The 23,475-nt window shown below is 39.4% G+C and overlaps 1 protein-coding gene across 6 annotated transcripts in view; it reads right to left on the bottom strand.

The window, feature by feature from the left end:
• Positions 1 to 13,206: 13,206 nt before the first annotated feature.
• The window catches only part of LOC136847046 (myelin regulatory factor), a 255,697-nt gene continuing 245,428 nt past the window's right edge, over positions 13,207 to 23,475 (bottom strand). For 3 of the 6 annotated variants that reach the window (XM_067118284.1, XM_067118282.1, XM_067118283.1), the window contains exons 14-23: positions 21,991 to 22,159; positions 20,732 to 20,885; positions 19,750 to 19,821; positions 18,727 to 18,982; positions 18,136 to 18,232; positions 17,434 to 17,552; positions 16,532 to 16,700; positions 15,322 to 15,502; positions 14,476 to 14,716; positions 13,208 to 13,382 (exon numbers count right to left, since the gene is read on the bottom strand). In XM_067118284.1, coding sequence (XP_066974385.1) covers positions 13,299 to 13,382; positions 14,476 to 14,716; positions 15,322 to 15,502; positions 16,532 to 16,700; positions 17,434 to 17,552; positions 18,136 to 18,232; positions 18,727 to 18,982; positions 19,750 to 19,821; positions 20,732 to 20,885; positions 21,991 to 22,159 — 1,542 coding nt within the window. In that variant the 3' untranslated portion in view covers positions 13,208 to 13,298. Of the gene's footprint in view, positions 13,383 to 14,475; positions 14,717 to 15,321; positions 15,503 to 16,531; positions 16,701 to 17,433; positions 17,553 to 18,135; positions 18,233 to 18,726; positions 18,983 to 19,749; positions 19,822 to 20,731; positions 20,886 to 21,990; positions 22,160 to 23,475 lie in introns of all 6 variants that reach the window. The other 3 variants (XM_067118287.1, XM_067118286.1, XM_067118288.1) reach the window with 3 other exon arrangements.

Consider the following 23,475-nt stretch of genomic DNA (forward strand, 5'->3'; position numbering starts at 1 on the left):
ATGTGTGTCCACGGCGCCTCAATTTCTGCAACGGTACATTCTTGAAGATAAATCATTTTTAAGTATTGATATCTCTCAGGAAGACGTATAGAGACGAGTTCTATAATTTCTTCACTTTAGTAAAGAACTTAGTATTATAAAGACCAGTACAAAATTAACAGGTTACAGTGGTATAGACGAAATCATTCTTGAGTAATTAACTTAACTCAGTCTATATGGGGAACATGAAAGCGAGGGGAGACGTACTCTCCCTTAGTGGACACAATTCCAATCTGCTTCTCTCCTGTCACTCTCCAGACTGTTGAACCCCTGAATTTCTTGTTATCTGCAATCTCCACCTCCTTCTAGTCCTATTGGAAGGATTTATCTGCAAGGCCTTCCCTTCAAATAGTTGATTGGGAAGGGCTGTAGTGGGTGTGATTCAAATCTCTCCTTAGAGGACTTGATTGGAGGTGATCTTAGGAGGGTGTGTGAAAGACCCCTCCCTAGCATGTTTGATTGGAGGGTGTTGAAGTACATCACTTTGTCCAGCCCCCAAATTCCTGGAATTTCCATGAAAACGCCTCCTATTGAAGGTGGGGTTATAGAGCTGGCTGATGTAAGCTTTTAGGCTGTGCTGACTCATGATTTGGTTAACTTAATCACGAGGCCACTACTTCAGACTTTTATTATTGGTTTTATGGTTTTAGACGCGATATACCTGCCCACTGTTTTTGAGTTTGTGCAAAGTCCTACCTCGGTCAGCGTATTTGAATCCACGATAATAACAACAGCTTTTAGGCATTATCACTGTTCTCTCTGCCTCTCTTTTTATTCTTACGTCTCTCTCTCCCTCTCTCTCTCTCTCTCTCTTTACTTTTTCTCTTTTCTATATTCCTCTCTCTCTCTCTTTCTCTTTTCTATCTAATTTCCCTAGCTACTCTACAGATGCATTCACGCGGTATACGCACATGTACGTGATGGTGGATGAATTCACGCGCTATACGCAGACGTATGTGATAGTGGATACATTCACTCGGTATACACACACGTATGAATTCATCCACCATCACATACGTGTGCGTATACTGCATGAATGCATGCACCATCACATATGTGTGCATATACGTATGTAATGGTGAATGCATTAACGCAGTATACCCACACATATGTGATGGTGGATGCATTCGTGCGGTATATGCACACGTGTGTGATGGTGGATGCATTCACGCGGTATACGCACATGTATGTGATGGTGGATGCATTCGCACGGTATACGCACATGTATGTGATGGTGGATGCATTCACGCGTTATACGCACATGTATGTGATGGTGGACGCATTCGCATGGTATGCGCATGCACTCATGCGGTATACGCACACATATGTGATGGTGGATGCATTCACGCGTTATACGCACACGTATGTGATGGTGGATGCACTCGCGCGATATACGCACATGTATGTGATGGTGGATGCATTCGCGCGTTATACGCACACGTATGTGATGGTGGATGCACTCGCACGGTATACGCATACGTATGTGATGGTGGATGCATTCATGCGTTATATGCACATGTATGTGATGGTGGATGCATTCATGCGTTATACGCACACGTATGTGATGGTGGATGCATTCGCGCGGTATACGCGCACGTATGTGATGTGATGGTAGATGCATTCGCGCGGTATACGCACGTATGTGATGGTGGATGCATTCGCGCGTTATACGCACACGTATGTGATGGTGGATGCATTCGTGCGGTATACGCACACGTATGTGATGGTGGATGCATTCACGCGTTATACACACACGTATGTGATGGTGGATGCATCCGCACGGTATACGCACACGTATGTGATTTTGGATGCATTCGCGCGTTATACGAACACGTATGTGATGGTGGATGCATTCACGCGGTATACGCACACGTATGTGATTTTGGATGCATTCGCGCGTTATATGAACACGCATGTGATGGTGGATGCATTCGCGCGTTATACGCACACGTATGTGATGGTGGATGGATTCGCACGGTATACGCACACGTATGTGATGGTGGATGCATTCACGCGTTATACGCACACGTATGTGATTTTGGACACATTCACGCATTATACACACACGTATGTGATGGTGGATGCATTCACGTGTTATACGCACACGTATGTGATGGTGGACGCATTCACGCGTTATATGCACACGTATGTGATGGTGGATGCATTCACGCGTTATACGCACACGTATGTGATGGTGGACGCATTCGTGCATTATGGTGGATGCATTCGCGCGGTATATGCACACGTATGTGATGGTGGACGCATTCACGCGTTATACGCACATGTATGTGATGGTGGATGCATTCGCGCATTATAAGCACACATATGTGATGGTGGACGCATTCACGCGTTATACGCACACGTATGTGATGGTGGATGCATTCGCGCATTATACGCGCACGTATGTGATGGTGGACGCATTCAAGCGTTATACGCACACTTATGTGATGGTGGATGCATTCGTGCATTATACGCACACATGTGTGATGGTGGATGCATTCGCGCGTTGTACGCACACGTATGTGATGGTGGATGCATTCGCACGGTATACACACACGTATGTGATGGTGGACGCATTCACGCCTTATACACACACGTATGTGATGGTGGATGCATTCGCGCGGTATATGCACACATATGTGATGGTGGACGCATTCATGCATTATACGCACACATATGTGATGGTGGATGCATTCGCGTGGTATACGCACACGTATGTGATGGTGGATGCATTCACACGTTATATGCACACGTATGTGATGGTGGACGCATTCACGCATTATACGCACACGTATGTGATGGTGGACTCATTCACGCATTATATGCACACGTATGTGATGGTGGATGCATTCGTGCGGTATACGCACACGTATGTGATGGTGGACGCATTCACGCATTATACGCACACGTATGTGATGGTGGATGCATTCACGCGTTATATGCACACGTATGTGATGGTGGATGCATTCGCGCGGTATATGCACACGTATGTGATGGTGGACGCATTCACGCGTTATACACATGTATGTGATGGTGGATGCATTCGCGCGTTATACACACACGTATGTGATGGTGGATGCATTCGCACGGTATACACACACGTATGTGATGGTGGATGCATTCACGGTATAATGACACCGCGTATGTGATGGTGGATGCATTCGCGTATGCATTATATGAACACGCGTATGTGATGGTGGATGCATTCACGTGTTATACGCACACATATGTGATGGTGGGCGCATTCACGCAGCGTTATATGCACACGTATGTGATGGTGGATGCATTCACGGCACGATGCATTCATGTGATTTTGGACGCAGCGTTATACGCATATGTGATGGTGGATGCATTGCAGCGTATGTTCATTCACGCGTTATATGCACCGTTGGTGGATGCATTCACGCGTTATGATGGTGGATGCGACGTGCGTTATGGTGGATGGTGGTATTATGTATGTGATGGTGGATGCATTACGCGTTATCACACATGTATGTGATGGTGGATGCATTCGCGCGGTATACGCACATGTATGTGATGGTGGACACATTCACGTGTTATATGCACACGTATGTGATGGTGGACGCATTCACGCATTATACGCACACGTATGTGATGGTGGACGCATTCACATTTTATACGCACACGTATGTGATGGTGGATGCATTCATGCGTTATACTGCGTATGTGATGGTGGGCGCATTTGTGCGTGATGGTGGATGCACGCGTTATCGCCCACATGTATGTGATGGTGGGCGCATTCACGGCGTTATACGCACATGTATGTGATGGTGGATGCATTCACGCGTTATACGCTGCGTATGTGATGGTGGATGCATTTCGCGCGGTATACACACGTATGTGATGGTGGACGCATTCACATTATACGCTGCGTATGTGATGGTGGATGCATTGTGGCGTTATATACACTGCGTATGTGATGGTGGATGCATTTGCGCGTTATTCACGCACACATATGTGATGGTGGATGCATTCACCATTATACGCTGCGTATGTGATGGTGGATGCATTCACGGCGTTATCGCGCTGCGTATGTGATGGTGGATGCATTCACGCATTATACACACTGCGTATGTGATGATGGATGCATTCACGACGCACACATATGTGATGGTGGATGCATTCGCGGTATCACACACGTATGTGATGGTGGATGCATTCACGGCGTTATGTGATGCTGCGTATGTGATGGTGGATGTGGATGGCGCATTATACACACACGTATGTGATGATGGATGCATTCACGCGTTATACGCACACATATGTGATGGTGGATGCATTCACACGGTATACGCACACGTATGTGATGGTGGATGCATTCACGTGTTATACGCACACATATGTGATGGTGGATGCATTCGCGCATTATACACACACGTATGTGATGATGGATGCATTCACGCGTTATACGCACACATATGTGATGGTGGATGCATTCACACGGTATACGCACACGTATGTGATGGTGGATAAATGAGCAGTATCAGTTGCCAGAGCCTTGAGTTCATTCGTAGTTATGTTCGGCTGTCCCCGTACGTTAATCAGTGACAATGGACGTGAATTTATTAACGAAGTGATAAAAGACCTAACAAAACTGCTGAACTTAGAGCAGTCCACGATCGCCTCTTACCGGCCTTCAGCCAATGGGTTAGTTGAATCCCATAATAGAGAAGTAATAAATATTTTGAAATATTTAGTAGCAGACAGTCCGAATCAGTGGGTAGAGATGTTGACAATGGCGGAACTTGCGCTTAATAGGGCGTATAACGGCTCCATAAGAGATACCCCGTATTTTTTAGTGTATGGACAGGACCTTTCACTGCCATATACTGTGATCAAGGACCCTAGAACTTTACCACTCTATAGTGTCAAACAATACCGGGTAATGTTCTGTAACCTGACTCAAAGAGTGTTTCAGACAACGCAGACGCTTCTGTTGAGGGCCAATGAAAAGTATCAGACGAAATATGATCAGCAATTCCGCACGCAAACATCCAAGATACAAATAGGGGACAGAATCTATCTGAAAAGGCTGCAACCGAGGAAACACAAATTCGAGTCTGCCTGCTTAGGACCGTATCATGTGAAAGAAATTAAAAAACGACACCGCGGTGATCCAGCATATTAAAACTGGTGTCCAAGGCGAGCCCCACTCATCACACATGCATCCTGTCAAAGAAGATGTCTTATGTGGCACCTGAATAAGGCAGGTCCCCCTTTCCCGGAACTGCCAGGCTATCTAGTGCAGCAGATTGCTGTAAAAATCGTTCAGATAGTGAAACAAGCATGAAATTTGGCACAAACATTCCTAAGACTACGCTCTCTTAGAAAGGGCGCTGGCCACCTGAAAATCAAGATGGCTATTTTTCAAATGGCCGCCATCTATGTTAATTCACTGGTTTGGGAGCATCTATTGGATGGAATATGCCAGTTTTTTTAAACCTCGACTTTTAGGTTATAAAAAATGTTCCATACCACACATTTATTGAAAACCCTTACTAAATGAATTGTAACCAAGATGGCGTACAAAATGGTTGCCATAAAGTTTTTTCTATCCACAGCGCTGGTGAGACCAACTGTTTTTATTTAATGGTATATTCATGTGATCAGACAGTTTAACTAATATGCTATTTTCAACTGAAATAGTAATGGTATGGTCACATACAACATTGTGTCTAAGACTGTAACCATAAAAGAAAAAGAGAAATACGGACTAAACATGACAATCTATGTATAGGTCTCTCAACCTACACCTTTGAAAAATTCGAGGATAAGAAGGTAGGCATAGCATGACGTTGGATGCTCAAGCTAGATTATCTACTGAAGAGAGGGCAATATTTATCTAGACTTCACATTTGCAAGTGCACAGAGCTGTGCAGGGGAAGGCCCAGCTTGTAGCACTTGCACCTTTCCCGACAGCCTGCTTTGCATCCACATTTGGTAAGCTGTTGGCAACTCTTGGCTAAGGGCGAGTTGGTTGTCAGAGGACTTGCCATGCTTCGCAGTTTCTGCTTTGACTGTTCTACACTCAGCAGGTTCTTGCCTGAAGGCTGACAGTTCTGTTCTTCTTTATCGGCTCAGAGACTGCATTGTTTGCCAAAGAGTCTGAAAACTTCTGAAATTTAGTGCTGGCCTCTGTCAAGGTGTGTCTGTAGAAGTTCTGCTGAGCTGGGGTGGGCAATGTCTTTGTTGTCAATGGAATACAGATCTGGCTCTCTTCCTGAAAAGGACTTCCCAAGTGTTGCAAAGCCAATGACAGCTTGCTGACACTCTCCAAGAATGTCTTCTGGCATGAGGTGTTTGTTCATGGTGTGTTGTCTGCTCATTAGACTCCTTACTTTGAACCTCTGTTTCGTATGCAGACACCAGCCTGGATGATCTCTGGGCCAGCCACCATCCATCTTCTGAGTGCTGACGGATCTTCAGTCAGCCCAATGAGCTCCGCCATCAGCCTTTATAAAGGCATTGGTCTGCTCATGAGCTTGGTCAAGAGCCATTGCTGAGAACTGGCGACTGGTCTTGTGCACAACAAAGTTGCCAGCCTTGAACTCCTTGTGCAACTCTGGGTGAACTCTCTAGGGTAAGCATGTCCCTGAGGTGAATAGGCAGCCAACGAGCATAGGTTGTATTATTGTTGGAAAAGAAGTAGGGTATCAGCTCATGCAATGCCTGGCAGTAGAGGACAAAATTGGCCTCACGGAAGGACCTGATCAGTAGGAATATCACAAGTTCCATAGACAACACCATGTGCCAGAAGTGGAACTGTGGACTCTGCTGTCTTCGAAGGTCACACCACTCCTCAAACTCTAATGATGCTCATTGTTGTTTGCTTTCTCAGCACAGTAGTCAGTGTATGCTGTCCTCAGGAGTTTGTACAAACTAGAGGCTGTAACCTGGTGCATCTGCCGTGTCCTGGTTACACTTGCAGCTGACAGGAAGGATTCTGCAGTTCCAGATGATGCAACTCCTGCCTCCACAGAGCTCCTGTCCAACCACTGCCATGACAGATGGTGAGATGTCATTGCTGCCATCTCAATGTATACCAAACATTACCAGATACTTGTCTTCGCCATGCTACTGATCAGGCCATCTACACTGCACCTGCTTTGCTACGGCATAGATTGGCTGATCAGCTGTGATTATGGGTATCTGGCCAGGGTTCAGAAAATCAGTGACATCCTGCACTTTCTGCATCACGTGTTTGATCGTAGCAACAGAATGAGCCTGATCACGCAGGAGAGGAAGCAATGAAGTTATGGTTACTTCAAATTCTGGGCTTCTCTTCATTGAAGCGTGATGAGCTGACCACGTCAGATTCACTGCATCATCTATTTCCTGGTGATGACCTTGTCTAGCCACTGATACTCCAGTGCAAGCTGGGCCCAAGATATCTGTGGGTGGCTTTGGTATTGCAGTGTTTGGTGGCACAGGGTTCTTTGTTTGAAAGGAAGCTGGTGAGATGTTTGTGAATGTGTCCGGCAATTCAGGCACCCGACCTCACTTTCTCAGGTGCAAACTTTAGTTGCTGTCTTTCCTGTCCAGTGTTCTCCTTGGTGGGGTGCTGAAATATGGAGATGTTAGTTCCATGGAAGGAGGTAGTGGCAGTAGTTGCAGATGGGTTGTGGTCGATGTTGTCCATCACTGCAGTGGTGAACAACCCTTTTCGCAGTACTGGGGACAGACCACACCCTCCTCCACATATTTGCTAACTGTGGCATCTCCTAACTGTGCAGAGACCTCAGTACTCTGTCATAAGAGATACTGAGGCCATACTGATGTAGCATTTCAACCAGGTTTCTCTTCCTGGTTTTGGCATAGACTGAGAGTCCCATGTAGACTGGGAATGGTGTTTCTCTGTCTTTGGAGTGTCTATGAGTTGTTGCTCCCTCTTTGTATCAGGAGTAGCAGTTGAACTGCATGAGCTGTGCAATGGCCTGGTCTGACTTTGATGCTCCAAATCGTAACTGTGACTTGATGTCAGCCCCATGCTCAACCATCCCTACAAACTGGAGCAGGAGAGGAGGCACAGAATTTCGTACACAAGCCTCAGAAAATGTGCCATCAAACCGTGACTGATGATCAAGTATAGACTTTCTGAGAATATTTGCTGCTTTAGCAATGATAACTGCCTCTGAAAGATCAGATGATTGAGCAAGTGCTTTTCCCACATCCTTTTGAAATGCAAGTAATACATCTCTGCCAGATTTATGAGCCTCAAGTTCTGGAATTTCTGCCAGAAGTTTGTCTTTGAGTCTCATGGAATTTACCTTGGTGACTCTACACCTAATTGTTTCCAGACGTTGTTGGTAGAGGTGGCAAATATCTGCCAGCCGAAATGTGACTGGATCATCTGAACAAGGTTGTTTTCAACAATGTATGTCATCAGTTCTGACAGAACTAGTGGATACACATCTGATTCTGACTCAGTGACCTTGGTCTTTCTCAAGGCTCCTCAGGTAGGACCTTTTTCTGTTAGAGGGCACAAAGACAGGCATGGTGATACTTAAACTCCTGTGCAATGACATCCCCACCAGTCAACAGCAAGGAGCTTGCCATCACTAAGTATCTCTGCACATTCAAGCAATTTCAAGTCAAGGCCCTTAGTACTAGCCTGTCTGAGATCAGATGCAGGTGCCACTTTCTAAAGAAAATGCAAACTTCATTGTCGCATGACTGGTTCGGCGCAGTTTTGCACGACTAGTCTCAGTGTTGCTGGTCTGGTCATTGGATTGTCGCTTTCTTGCACGGTCCAGTTTAGTGTTGTTAAACAACAAGCGACAGTTCACATGGTATTTTTGCTGCATTTTTTCCTGAGAGTGGCCTCTATGCCATCACCTTCATCAGCCTTGCTGGATTCATTATCAGTGGCATTTCATTAATTTCACTGAACATGGGAATGTTCCTTGCCAGCATTGTGTACCCATCATGGTCTAGGACATGATGACTTGGAGAGTGATGTCAAGTGCTCACCTCTTTTGTCCTTCTGACAAAGACAACACAAACTCAGTTTGTTTTTCTACTGCTCAATATTGGATTGGCATCACATTCTGCCATGATTTCACTTTTGATTAAGGCCGAGGGTTATCCTTTACCACCTTAAACAAAGCACACATTCCTGTATGGGATTCAACTGAGTTCGGTCTCCCTACACCTAGCTTGATCATTCATCCAGTGCCATTTAAGTCCCGTGTGATCTGTACACCATCCGGGTAAGTACATGAACCATCATGTACAGCCCCATACCTTGGCTCGGCTCTCGCGCTGGCACATCCTGTCTATTCAGGTGCGGCTATCTAACTATAGCTGGTCTGGGGCTGTTAGAAAGCATTTGGGACACTAAACTAAATACTACAACTACTAGTCTAAGACTACAGGATTAGTAAAGCTGGATTAGCTGGCACTGAACCCCATGCTGAGTTACACAGCAGTGATGTCACCAGAATGCCCTGGTTGTGTGCAGACATACACTCTTTTACATTTATTAATTTTCCTTCAAAATTGATGAGTTATTCGAAAGAGATGGCCTCATTAGGATCTAAAACCACAGAAACCAAGGACTTAAAACGATAATTGTTGAACAAGAATTATTTCTCATTATAATTATTGTTTCTACCTTTTCTTGGCAGCCATATAGCCCCCATATTTAAAGGTAAACTGAAGTGAAACATAATATTCACAAGAAATAGTATGGAAGAGCTTTACCATATTGCTAGAAGCAAATACATGCCATTCTAGTGAAAAATTAGCCAAAATCCTGGCCGCCATCTTGGAATTTGGCCGCCATATTAAATTTTTGCGTGGCCAGCGCCCTTTTCTGATAGAGGAACTTTGTGGCACTTGTGCAAAATTTCAGGCTTGTTTCACTATCTGAACGATTCCGGATATGCAATTATGCTGCACTAATCTGGGGAGGAGAGTGAAGACGATGTGCAAGAATGTCTGGGGATCATTAATAGTGCAGCCAGTGTGCATACAGACGAAGGTTACAAATACTGGTGTCATGTGCTGTTGTGAAAAGAAAACATTATAAAGGTGTCTTCTATGTACTTGCGTTCCATGTTCTTTTGTTTCTTTTTTTTTGTGGTTGATTTTATTCATGTCTATTTTATGTCATTTGTTCTTTTTATTCAGTTTCTGTGATTTTTACAAAATTATTTTATCTTGATGATTGATAGTAATTTGGTTTTTGTCTTGTTTTATTATTTTAACTGCTAGTTATTGCGCCCTAATTTTAAGAAAATTGTGTGTGCTAATGTGTGGAGCTAAAAATTATTATTCCATTGATCCTATATAATTCTCTTTTTTATGAAAAAAAAAAATCATAGCAATGTGATGCGTGGAATTCATAACACTATAAATTGCCAATTGTAACCACGCAATTTGACCCTGGCTTGCTAAGTTTTAGTTTTTTTCTGCATGAATTACTAATAACATATGTCGGACGGTATGGTACTCAAATGGCAGTGCACAAATAGCAGAGAAACTGATTAAAAAAAAAAAATAGTGTTGCGAGTCCTGCGGGACGCAAAACTTTTAGGACCCCTTGCCCCTACGACGTGCGGGCGCCTGTGGCTGTGTCCTGGTTGAATTACTTAATAATAATAATAATAATAATAATAATAATAATAATAATAATAATAATAATAATAATAATAATAATAATAACCTGAAAACAAATGCTTTCTTCTTAGTATGTTTACATTTAAACCCAATCAGGAAAGACGCAAATGAAAAAAGGCCTTCTTATTAAATGACTTTATTGAGTAACTATATCTGTACAAGCTTAACCCATATATACAGAAGTTAAAAGGACACAAATATTATTACGATCTATACCCTTGGAATGTGTTGTTTTAAGTCTGAACGAAGTGTTCTCTGAATTCTCTAAACAAGAGGCAATCAATGTAAATCAAATACCATATTCTACAGTATAGATCTACAAAATACTACAGTACTAATCAATGTCTAATACTGTACACATAACGGAAGTATTAACACACTTTCATTGCTGATAACTGAGAAACATTGCGGATAAATAAGAGAATGCTTGATGCGTCATTCTTACTAGAAGGAAGCACTATATATTGTTTTGAGATCATAAAATGTCGCATTCATCCGAATCATACAAGAAATATCAGCTGCATTTTGTTTACAGAGAAATAAAAATTGAAAAAAAAACTCTAAAGCTGTCTTCAGCTGCACAGTTCGAAGAAGCCCTTGAGAAACAGGAAAACATTCCAGCACTGGCCAAGGTGCTGGAAATAGTATACGGTAGCAGTCAACACTGGAAAAATTTTTCTTCGATAGTTCGTCCATCAATCACTTTCAACTTTTTCCCAGCGACTGAAGTTTGAGTGCAAAAATCTCGCTACGTTAGTCGAACATGAGACTGCATTTTCCATCGACTGGAAATGATTTAGAATAGTAGTCAAACCCCAGCAAAATTTCTCTTCATTAGTTCGTCCATCAGTCACTTTCAACTTTTTCCCAGCAAATGTAAAAAATCTTGCCACATTTGTCGAACAACATATGACTCCATTTTCTATCACTATCAACTGGAGTTAAAGACACAAAGTTTCCCAAAATAACAACCTATTCTAGACAATATTTCGAAAATCCATTTACAGAGTTTCTTCAGCGCGGTTTCTTTTACACTAATATACCTAGAGTCAAGCCTAAATTAGATTACATGATTCTTGAAATCCACTGCATTTACATTTGTGAAATGTATAAACAAAAGGGAGATTATGGAGAATATCCTTTGACAAGTCAGACAATGATAACTGTACAGTGCGGTAAATGTCATTCAGTTTTGAGGTGATTGTCATTGCGTTCTACTTATCATTCACTCACAGACCGAAACTGTTCAGTTACAACCAAGTTGCTACTGCACTGTACAGTAGTTCATAATTCAGTAAATGTGATTGAGCTGTTCAGTTACAACCAACTTACTACTGCGTTGTAGTTTACAATTCAGAAAGTGTGATCTAGCTGTTCTCCTACAACCAAGTTGCTGCTGTATTGTAGTTTATAATTCAGTAGGTGTGATCAAGCTGTTCGCCTGCAACCAAGTTTATATGCACTTCCTTGTCTTTCAGTGCAGTAACTGAAGCTACTGTGAGTAGAGCAGACCCATTTTCAAGGAAAACAATGTTGTTAAGTATAGATAATGCTTTCAAATGATTAAACTCACAAAGCATACTCGTCAGGAAATCACCCGTCACATCAGTCTTCCAAATAAAAATGAGAATTAATGACAACTGAACGGACAATTGAATAATATCCCAGTTCCCCTTCTTTCAACAGATTTCTTCACTGCTAGGCTACTTCACAATGCTGCCATCAGATAACTCCATAATCCAGGTTCTCCAACGAAAAAAATAAAGAAACAGATTCACATCTTAAAAAACTAGTTATTTACAAGTTATATACAAATACTCTTTTTTTTTTTTTTAAGACCTAAAGCTAATCAGATCCTTGATGATGCGAAGATCCCACACAGGACGCCATCACATCCTACAAAGTAATTGCCCTCTAGCCACTGTCCAGGTTTAAACAAAAAAATTTACAATAATATTTCAGCCCTTTCGCAAAAATGCTCACATACTCTGGACACCTTTCGTACACAAAGTATACTATCACTGTAATATAACTATATATATATATATATATATATATATATATATATATATATATATATATATATACATATATATATATATATATTATATATATATATATATATATATATATATATATATATATATATATATATATATATACATACATATATATATTTATGTGTATAAATATATATATATATATATATATATATATATATATATATATACATACATATATATATATATATATATATATATATATATATATATATATATATATATATATATATATATATATATATATATATATATATATACACACACACATATATATATACAGTATATATACAGTAATTACGTACTGTATGCATATGATTATGAGGAAGACAGGCGTAACCCTTTACAAACGTGTCAATTGCGAATGAGTAAACAACAGGGAATAATGAATTTTGATACAATTATGATGTCATGGAAAAAAATGATATATAGTATTGTGGTGTATATATATATATATATATATATATATATATATATATATATACATATATATATATATATAATACATTTTTTTCATAAATAGATGAGTAGCCTAGTGTGTTCACGTCCAAGTGGTTTTCATTCATCGCAAATTCTTTTGAATATTAGATTGACTTCGTAGTATGTAAGGCCTAGGTCTTCCGCTGGCAGGTCGCATGGACCCTGAAAAGAAATAAAAAATTTACAGTTGTAGTAAAATGATGGAAATTACAGCTATACAGATTCTGTAAAAATAAAATAATGAAATTTTTGAGAAAAAAAGGAAAGTTACAGTTATATAGATTCTGTAAAAATAAAATAATAAAAATCCTGGAGTGACAAGGGGAAAGTTACAGTTATAGAGATTCTGTAAAAATAGTTATAAAAATCTTGTGTTAAAAAGAGGAAATTTATAATTATACATATTATGTATGAAATAAAATAATAAAAATGCTGGAGGAACCATGCTAAAGTTATAGTTATACAGATTCTGTATAAATAAAATAAAATCCTGAAGTGACAAGGGTAACGTTATAGTTATACTGGTTCTGTAAAAATAAAATAATAAATATCCTGTAGCAAAAAAGAAGAAAGTTACAGTTATACAGACTCTGTAAAAATAAAATAATAAAAAATTAAATGGTACATGGACCCCAAAAAATGTACAGAATTTGCTCTGATGTCCAATCTTCTCAGGAAATGCAGATGCCTTATTTAGAATTCTCAAATGAAGCTTTTAAGCAAAAATAAAATGTTGATACTTCGGTAAATCCTGATTTTCTACAATTCAATCATTCAAAAAGTCAAAGTAAATAAACAAGGCAATGATCTCTTGTAGAGTGCGATCAAACGTCCATCATATACCCAAACAGTTCACGGGAGCTCAAAGAACACCTGATGAGAGGGTTGTGTCAGTGTCTAACACCACTAACAATAAACCACTAGCAACACAAAGCACCCAAGAGGCATAAAATCTGATAGCATATCAGGGTCATCATCTACACTGCAAAGTTCACACAGGCAATTTTCTTTCCTCAGGCACAGAGAACATCACTGCACCTAAACAGAGGATTGTCAGTGTCTATACTACTAACAATACAACACTAACTACACAAAGAACCTAAGAGGCACAGAATTTGATAGCATGTTGACAGAATACCAATGTTATCATCTACATTTCAAAGTTCGCACAGCCAACTTTGTTTTCCTCATCACTAAAGTGGTTGATCAAAACAGCACCCACACCTCAAGCACAGAAAACGACAGCTTACTCTACCTCGTCATTCTCTACAAGGTTGCTCACTGGTATCCTGAACCTGTAGGCTGTTTGGCTCCACATCCCTACCCCTAGGAGGAGGAAGTCGTGGTCGGGAGGAGGCTGACTAGGGTCCTCCTCGACTTCCGTGGCTGCCGGCTGTTCGGGTGAGCCCTCGCACCGTATAGAGGGGTAAGGCTGGCCGCAGTGGCTGCAGTTGGGGCAGAAGAATGGCTGGCGATAGTTGTCCAGGGTCCCATATCTGTTGGGAAGTCAAAGTTTGTCAGAATGAGATGGAATATCACAATGCTTGAACATGATGGATAGGACCAAACAATTTCAAGAATTGTTTTGCATGACTGTGAACACACACTTAATAATAATAATAATAATAATAATAATAATAATAATAATAATAATAATAATAATAATAATAATAATAATAATAATGGAGAAACAAATCCACAGTTATTTATGGGTACATATATGTACCAGTACATAACTGTACATTTGTTTCTCCATTTCAAGATTCATGATACTATGAGTATTGTTAATAATAATAAAAATAATAATAATAATAATTATAAATATATTAATAATAATCCAGTCAACTTTGCAATAAGGAATAATGCTGTACCAGTACTTACGGAATCAATCAGTTTTTTCTTTAAAACAACTTCCAAATTTTGATGGCCAAAAGTATTCCAAAAGGGTTTTTGAAAATAACAGACAAGCCATTTCAAAAGGAGCTAATTCCTAAAATGTCAAGAGAATAGAAGGTAGCTGTGCTGGTGGCCGCAAGAGGCTTGTTTCCTTAGCGATCACCTAATTCGTTACCTGAATCTTTACCCCCACAAATTCGCTTACTTGAATCTGACGGTGAGATTTCTCTCGATCATGAACCTCGAGATGGGAAGGAGGTACGTGAAGTTATTGGCAGTGTTGTCCATGCAGCCCTGGTACTCGTCCGACGAGTTGAAACAGTACAGGTGGGTGATTGTCGTGTTGAAGTTGGCGATCTCCAGCGTTGGAATCCCCGAGAAGAATGCTGGAACGTTACAATAATAATAATAATAATAATAATAATAATAATAATAATAATAATAATAATAATAATAATAATAATATAATAATAATAATAATAATAATAATAATAATAATAATAATAATAATAATAATAATAATAATAATAATACTTAGCATCTCAACTTAACACTCTTTGGCGGTCTGGCCTTCTGATAAGCAGAAAAAGTCCGTTAAGCAGCAAAGACCTGCTATCACAGCCTGCACTTTAATATTTTTTACATATTTCACAGCTAACAGAAATTCCAAATAGTTCCTAACCTAAAACAAATTAACACTCAATTTAAAATTACTGTACTTTAAAAGCGTATCACATCTATAATGGTATAATTGGTAAAAATAATTATATTTATTTGGGTACCCGATAAGGAAAACCCTAAGCAAACTTTACACTTAACATTGAATTTAAGAATTACTTTAAGAAAGTAAAAAATGCGCCGAAGTTTCTTCGGCGCAATCGAGTTTTCTGTACAGCATATAATGCTGCATGAAACTTTCAGCCGCGGCCAACGAAACTCTTAGCCACGGCCCCATTAAACTCAGCCATGGCTCAGTGGTGGCCTCAGCCGCGGCCCATGAAACTCAGCCACAGTCTGGTGGTGGCCTGTGTTGCTGGTACCTATAGCTATGCCACTAAAAACTACCAAGGCCAGAGGACTGCAATTTGTTATGTTTGATGACTGGAGGGTGGATGACCGGCATACCAATTTGCAGCCCTCTAGCCTCGGTAGTTTTTAAGATCTGAGGGCGTACAAAAAAAGTGCAGATGGAGAGACAAAACCGTCACAATTACAGAAAACAACTCAAATTGATCACATCTATGGCAGCATCAATAAAAATAATTATAATAAGGTAGCGCATAAGTAAAGAAGTCTGTTAAGTTGGGTCCTCTAAGTTGAGGTGTTCCTCCAGCTGCAACATTCACATCTACTTTATTACCTGCTCTTCCCTCCCACACACACACACACACACACACACACCTCCAAATACCTACATGCTTGCGGTTTATAAAGCGGAGGCGAGTTGCCAGTCGATCTCTTACTCTGCAAGGATCGTTTGCTCAGAATCTGCTTGATGCTTCGAGAGCTGGCTGGCAGACTTGACCTCAGACTGGATCCCCGAGAGTGCTGGCCACTGCTCATCGATTTCTTGCTTGGCATTGACTGAAAAATTAGACACGTTTAATTTGACGTTGTCTGAACATTTAACGTGGCTGAAAATACTGTCCACTGAATGAAATAATGGATATATAAACAGGGATGTGATATTTCATTGTTTAACCTGTTTCTAGAAGCAAGGTACACATTACAAAAGACGTCTGAACATTTAATGGCTGAAAGCACAGTCCAATGAATGAAACAATGGATACAGTAAATACTAGAAGCGAAGTAAAAATTAAAAATGGCAGGAAGCGTAGTCAGTATGATGAAATGACCAGCAAACAGATCATAGTGTAACTTCCAGTTGTTTTATGGTTAGTTCTCTTAACCAATAGATTCCTACAGCTTTCAAGGCGGGCAATAGTGTCTCGCCTTGAGGAAATCATTTCTATTAAACTCCGCAGTTCAGAGAATTACAATACCATTATCCTTTGAGGTTTGTATGCACCATTAACAAATAAATAGATGAATGAATAAATAAATAAATAAATAAAAATTTTCATTAAACCCCATGGTTCAGAGTATTGCCATACCATTACCCTTTGAGGTTTGTATGAATCATTTACAAACAAACAAACAAACAAACAAATAAAAAATTTTTGCTGAACCCCATAGTTCATAGTATTGCAGGCAGTACCACTACCCTTTGAGGTTTGTATGAATCATTTACAAATAAATAAATAATTATAATATAAAAATATAACCAAATAAATAAATAAATTAACAACAAACAAACCTTCGTGCGGGGGTTAGACAGCGTAGTAGAATCATTGACGACATTCGGGTCATTGGTTGACACTTTGTTAGTGTGAATTTCGCTGAATCTGGACATTGTCGGAGGGAAAGTTGTGTATCCTGCAAAGAAATGGCAACATACAAGTTGAGTACAGGTATTTATTTAACAGAAAATCATTATTAAGATGAAAGGATAAAGAAAATTAATAAGAGCAATGAAAGCAAGATTGGCTTTTGCAACTGAGCTGACGTCTTATACACTGGTACAAGGTATAGCACACTCTCTCCCTCGAAGTCTTGAAACTGCTAGAAATTTCTCTCTCTCTCTCTCTCTCTCTCTCTCTCTCTCTCTCTCTCTCTCTCTCTCTCTCTCTCTCTCTCACGTATTTAATATTAAATCATCATTGTGATGTCAGAATAAAAAGTAATCAGTACAAACAGCAGCAAGTAAAATTCCCTTTTGCAATTCAGCAGATTTGAGTGCCAAAGCTTTCCTACCTAAAGCACAATTGACATCGAACTCGTTGGTAAATCTGGCATAGTACCAATACAGTCAATACAAATATTTTGGATATGAAACCCTAATAGGAATTATCGCGTTGCAGGCAGAATAAAATGTCTATCTGCCAGATTGAAAAGAAAATCCTATTTGTCAGGTAGAATAGCAAATAGTGAAGAATATGAAAGTGAAGAAATTCTGTACCCAAATGGCCAGCAATTCTGCGAGTGATGGTGATGCCCGTGGAGTGAGTGGAAGGGCCCAGATGATAGGCGCTGACCTCCTCCCTGCAGCAGTAGACCTTTGGGAGAAAACAAGACGTGATTACTGATAAGTTTATTTCATCTCTGCAGTTATCCGTTTGTTAAATCTAATGGAATGTTTTTAATGAATAATGAAGCATTATTGTGTTGAAAACAAAGAAAGTTTTACATTCGTTCGAAATGACGCTGAATCATTGCATAGTAAAAAACTTTACATTAGGATAAAAACGTGTATAAAACCTTGTGTATGTTGTTGCCAGTTGTATGAGGTAAGTCGAGTTGATGCTTGTTCGTCTGTGTGTGTATGTGTGTGTGCCAAGTGCGATTGCAACTAGGTTGGCCATTGGGCAACTTGCAACAAGGCTTTACAGGTGTCTTTGAATTCCATATGAATTTTTATGCGATTAACCAAGAAAAAGGCTCAGTTGTGTTTAATTCGTCCTCAGAAGGGTCCTTTGACATATACAGTACAGTACAGTATACTGTACAACAGTACTTAACAAAAACTACTGAAGAACATTAAAACACTCACCGTGCAGATTGGATCATCCCCTGGGGGCGTTTCCATGCAATCCTCGGGCCTGCCAATGATCGGCGGCCTGGGCTGAATGGGCGTAGGGGGTGCAGTGGTCGAGGAGGTCGTAGTCCACGAAGAAGTCGTCCCGTAAGAAGGCTTCGTCGTGAAGATGAGGGACGTCAGCGTGCCTTCGTCAGTCGTGGTAGAGGTGGTGGTCCCCATCGACGAAGACAGCACGATGGTGGTTGTGGTCGTGGCCATCGTCGTGGTGCTGAAATCATAGATATAAAGACTTGAAGCAAAAACGAGGAGTAAGAAGTGATTTCTTGAACTTCCTGGACTTCAGCTGAGCCGACTTCTGTACTTATCGGCGACTATCACCTCCACTTCACGGACCTCAACTTGGTGGACTGCTGTGCTTATCAGCTGCCAAACTGTGATTATTTTTTTCCTGTGCTACCATTTTAGATGTGATAAATTCTTACATAAATCTCTTAATACTGAACATTAAGTGTAAAAATTACAGGTTAGTTCAAGTTAGGAACTACGTGGAATTGCTCTTAACTGATGCAGTGCTTTACTACCCTAAGACTAACCTCCTTGCATCTTAGTACATTTTTATCTTTTTCAATTTATTAATTTTTTTCTTTTTTAATAAGTGAGACCTCTTCTTTCTGTATTTCCCTGTGCTTCCTCTTATTTCTTCCTAATATCATATTCTTTGGAAGTTTGAATTTCAAGTCAATGACACCCTGTGGTGGGCTTGTTCCATATGAATAAGGTTCATCTTCTGAATAATAATAATTTAAGTAAAATATCTTCAAAATATTCCAGTGCAGATTCCAATACAGGGTTTTCGTTACTTAACAGATCTTGTTACAAATCAGAAAGGCCAAACACCCAAAGGTTAAGTTGGGGTGGGCCAGAAATCACATTTGCCATATTATTTTCCAAGACGATTACTTGAACAGAGAGAAAACGCGAGATGATTCTGAAATGCCTTTGAGTTTGGTAATGTTTGTTGCCTAAAATACTCACGTCGTCATAGTTGTGGAGGGGTCGTTGCGCCCTTGGTAGTCCAGGATGTATATGGTTGCCATGGCCATCAGGCTGAGAAAACAAGAAGAATCAAATCTGACAATAATATATTCAAAATGGCAATGAATGTAACAATGAAATTATTGACATCTACTGTCTGCACCTATTTGCACTGAGAAGCAATATCCAAAACACTCAACCCCTTTAACAGTTGAATGGTTCATTGTACATGGTTCATTGTAAAAGCAATTTCAAGCAGTCTGAATTCATGAAAGAGTTCTGATCTTTAATTTACAAAAGGAGAAAATCAACCACTGGAACAAATCACAACAAAGACGATTCTCATTTCATGTAGGAAACAGCCTGTCTTGAACCTCACATAATGAATCTCATTCTACCAGAAGAACACGAACAAAGAATCCTACCAGGAGGATACAAACACAGAATCTTACCAGAAGGATACGGAAAAAGAATCATTTCCTAAACCGTGTATGATAACTAATCCTACCAAAATACAAAATATACAGAACTCATCCTACCAGAATATGTTGAAACAACAGCTAAAAAATCTAACAAATACTCCACCATAACAATGATGCATAATGTGAGACTGTCATATTTTCCATTTATCAATCTCTGCTCATGGTTGATAGATTTCACTGACAAGATCTTCTTGGCCCTACGAGCTAGGGGTAGGGGTGGAGGGAGAGGGGTTAGGGGAGCCCTTAGGTCTAGACCTACTGCATTGTCACCAGAAACTACTGCCTGGTTCTCCCTGGTCCTACTGGGTGGAGGGAGAGGAGGCTTGGGTGCTTATCATAAGTGTAAATGTACGACCTCTGTGTATGATCTCTTTAAGGCATGTGCACCAGTGCAATGGCCTAGCCTTGGCCTATGCTATTCTTTAAATCTGCATCAGAGAAACGCTGCTCTGTAATCCTGCAAGGCTACTACAAGAGAAAAACCGGAGAGCGTGTCCTACCAGAAGGCCATGATGCAAACGAGGGTGATGGTTGTGAGCTGCAGGGTCTTGTTGTTGCAAATTCCCTCGTCGTGTCCTCCTCCTCCAAGCTGCTTGTGGCGTCTTCCGCTGCATCCACGGCCTTTGCCACTCGCTGAGGACATTCGAGAAGTACCTGACGAATTAAATAAAATTATTTAGACGTCAGGTACAAAATTAAAGTTGCATGACACTTGCAAAACAGAGGAATGACAGGCGTAAGTTTAAGGAGGTTTGGTATATAAATACAGGAATGACATGCAAACAGTTAGCGAGGACTGGCAGGTGCTGATTAAGAAAGGAATAATGGATATGATTAGAGATTGAAACATACGATAATTTAAGTGGGAAAGACCCCATTATTATCAATATTATAATTTGGCAGTTTACATAGTCTTAATTATCCTAAGGATGGCCATGTATTAGAGAAATGTCAGGTGTAAAACAGAAAGTCAGATATAAAATTAGGTAAGTCAGAGGTTTAGAAATTTAAATTAATTAATAAGAGAGGACCCTTCGGTAATAATACCTGTCAATTTAAATGAAATGATGCATTTATAAGGAAGTTTGAGATAAACAACAGTTACAGGACTGAAATGCCAGGTGTATAATTAGGGAATACTGTCAAGAAAAATATTTGTTATGACATTGTATTATAAACTGTGCTTACTTGTGAAGGAAACCTTATTTATTGGACATTTGTCTATTGAAAAAAGAAAAATGAATATGAATACACTACAAGCTAAAACTGCATTGCAACGAATCACTCACACCTTCAGTAACCTGAGATTCACCATAAGTGAATATTGTATTTATGACAGGGGTCTCCAAACTATGACCATACCATCCATATGAATCCCAGTTTTACCAGTCGCTGTCAGTCAGTCACTTCAAGAAAGCTCAAGTGTGGTGGAAGTGACTCAGTCGCTTCCCATCCCCCTGGAGCTGGTATTGTCCTTGGAATGATCATTTTTAAGTTCAAATTGCCCAGTTTGTTTGACTCTAGTTTGAAATAATTAGATATATGAAGCTGACGCTTCTTATATTTTTTCTTGTGGCCTGCAAAGATGTGCAAAATATATGTGGTCCTGAATGTGGCCCTAAATATATAATGTGGTATTGATACTAAAAAGTTTGGAGACCGCTGGTCTATTACCATGATTGCTTTTAAACCAGTTCTAGATTTGAATCAATTAATTACTCAATCACTCAGCATAATTTTCAGTGTCCTGTCAACTCACCTGAAGTACGAGTTGATACAGAAGACGTCGTCGACTTGAAAGATTCCATTCTCTTGAGCTGCGCAATCTTCTTGTTCATTTTCTCCAGCTCTCCGATGCGGTTCTCCAGGTTCCCCGTCACTTTGCACAGCTCCTTCACTGCTCCCACATTCTCCATGAATATTCTATCCTAAAACAAAAACAAAATTATATATATATTATATACAGTATATATATATATATATATATATATATATATATATATATATATATATATATATATATATATATATATATATATATATATATATATATATATATATATATATATATATATATATATATATATATAGGTACTAAGTATATTTCAGCCTACATACAATCAAGCTGTCATGTTTTGATCGGTAAAACCTCAATTTAGCGAACCCCAGCTTGGCGGACTTCCATACTTATCAGCTACTATATTATGACTATTTTTCTGTAAGCTACACAGTTAAAAATATAGGATTAAGTAGATTTTCACCAACATACAATCAAGCTATCATGTATGGATCAACCCCATCTCAGCTTAGCGGACTTCCATAATTATCAGCTACCATATTATGACTCTTTCTCAACCCTTCTCAACTTCATGGACCTCACCTTAGCGGACTTCTGTGCTTATCAGCTACCATATTATGACTATTTTTCTCTATGTTACCATTTTGTGATACGGTTAAAAAATATAAGTATTACGTATATTTCAACCTACATGCACTCAAGCTGTCACGTTTTGATACATTTGAAGATATGTCTTTTAAATTGAATGTTAAATGTAAAGTACAGGTTGCATTACATTAGGAACTACTTTATGTGGATGTGCTGTAAGCTGTGAGATATCTAGAAAACATTCAAGTGCAGGCTATAGTAATATAGGGCCACTTAATTAATGTTCTTTGTTACCTATCAGCAAGGCCAGTATCTACAGTACAGTAGGTGTGAAACATGATCTGAGATCCATCCAGCAAAATCAAATATTACATTCATATAGGGATTATGAATATTTCTAATCATATTTTTATGTTTTGATAAATGTCTGAGTTAGAGTTTAAGAACTCACAGGTATTCTTCAGTGCGATAAGCAGAGCATATCATTTATTCACATAAAAATGTTGCAAAGTTACAGCCTTATTTCTGAAGTACAATTCAAGCCTCTGTTGACGTCTAAGAGTACGACAAAGCTCCGAAATTCGACAAATAATAAAACCGCATTTTATCCTTTCAAGAACCCAAAGACTGAACAAAGAAATATAAATAAATAAATAAATAAATAAATAAATAAATAAATAAATAAATAAATAAATAAATAAATAAATAAATAAATAAATAAATAAATACATAAAATTCATACACCTGGAATAACGTCTAATAATAAGAAAAAACTCTAAAGTTAGACAAATATAAAGCAGTGTTGTATCTAGTCAAGAGCCCAGTAATTGAACCAAGAAAAATAAATATACAAATAAA

Source organism: Macrobrachium rosenbergii, chromosome 16 (assembly GCF_040412425.1).
Source record: "Macrobrachium rosenbergii isolate ZJJX-2024 chromosome 16, ASM4041242v1, whole genome shotgun sequence".
NCBI lineage: Eukaryota > Metazoa > Arthropoda > Malacostraca > Decapoda > Palaemonidae > Macrobrachium > Macrobrachium rosenbergii.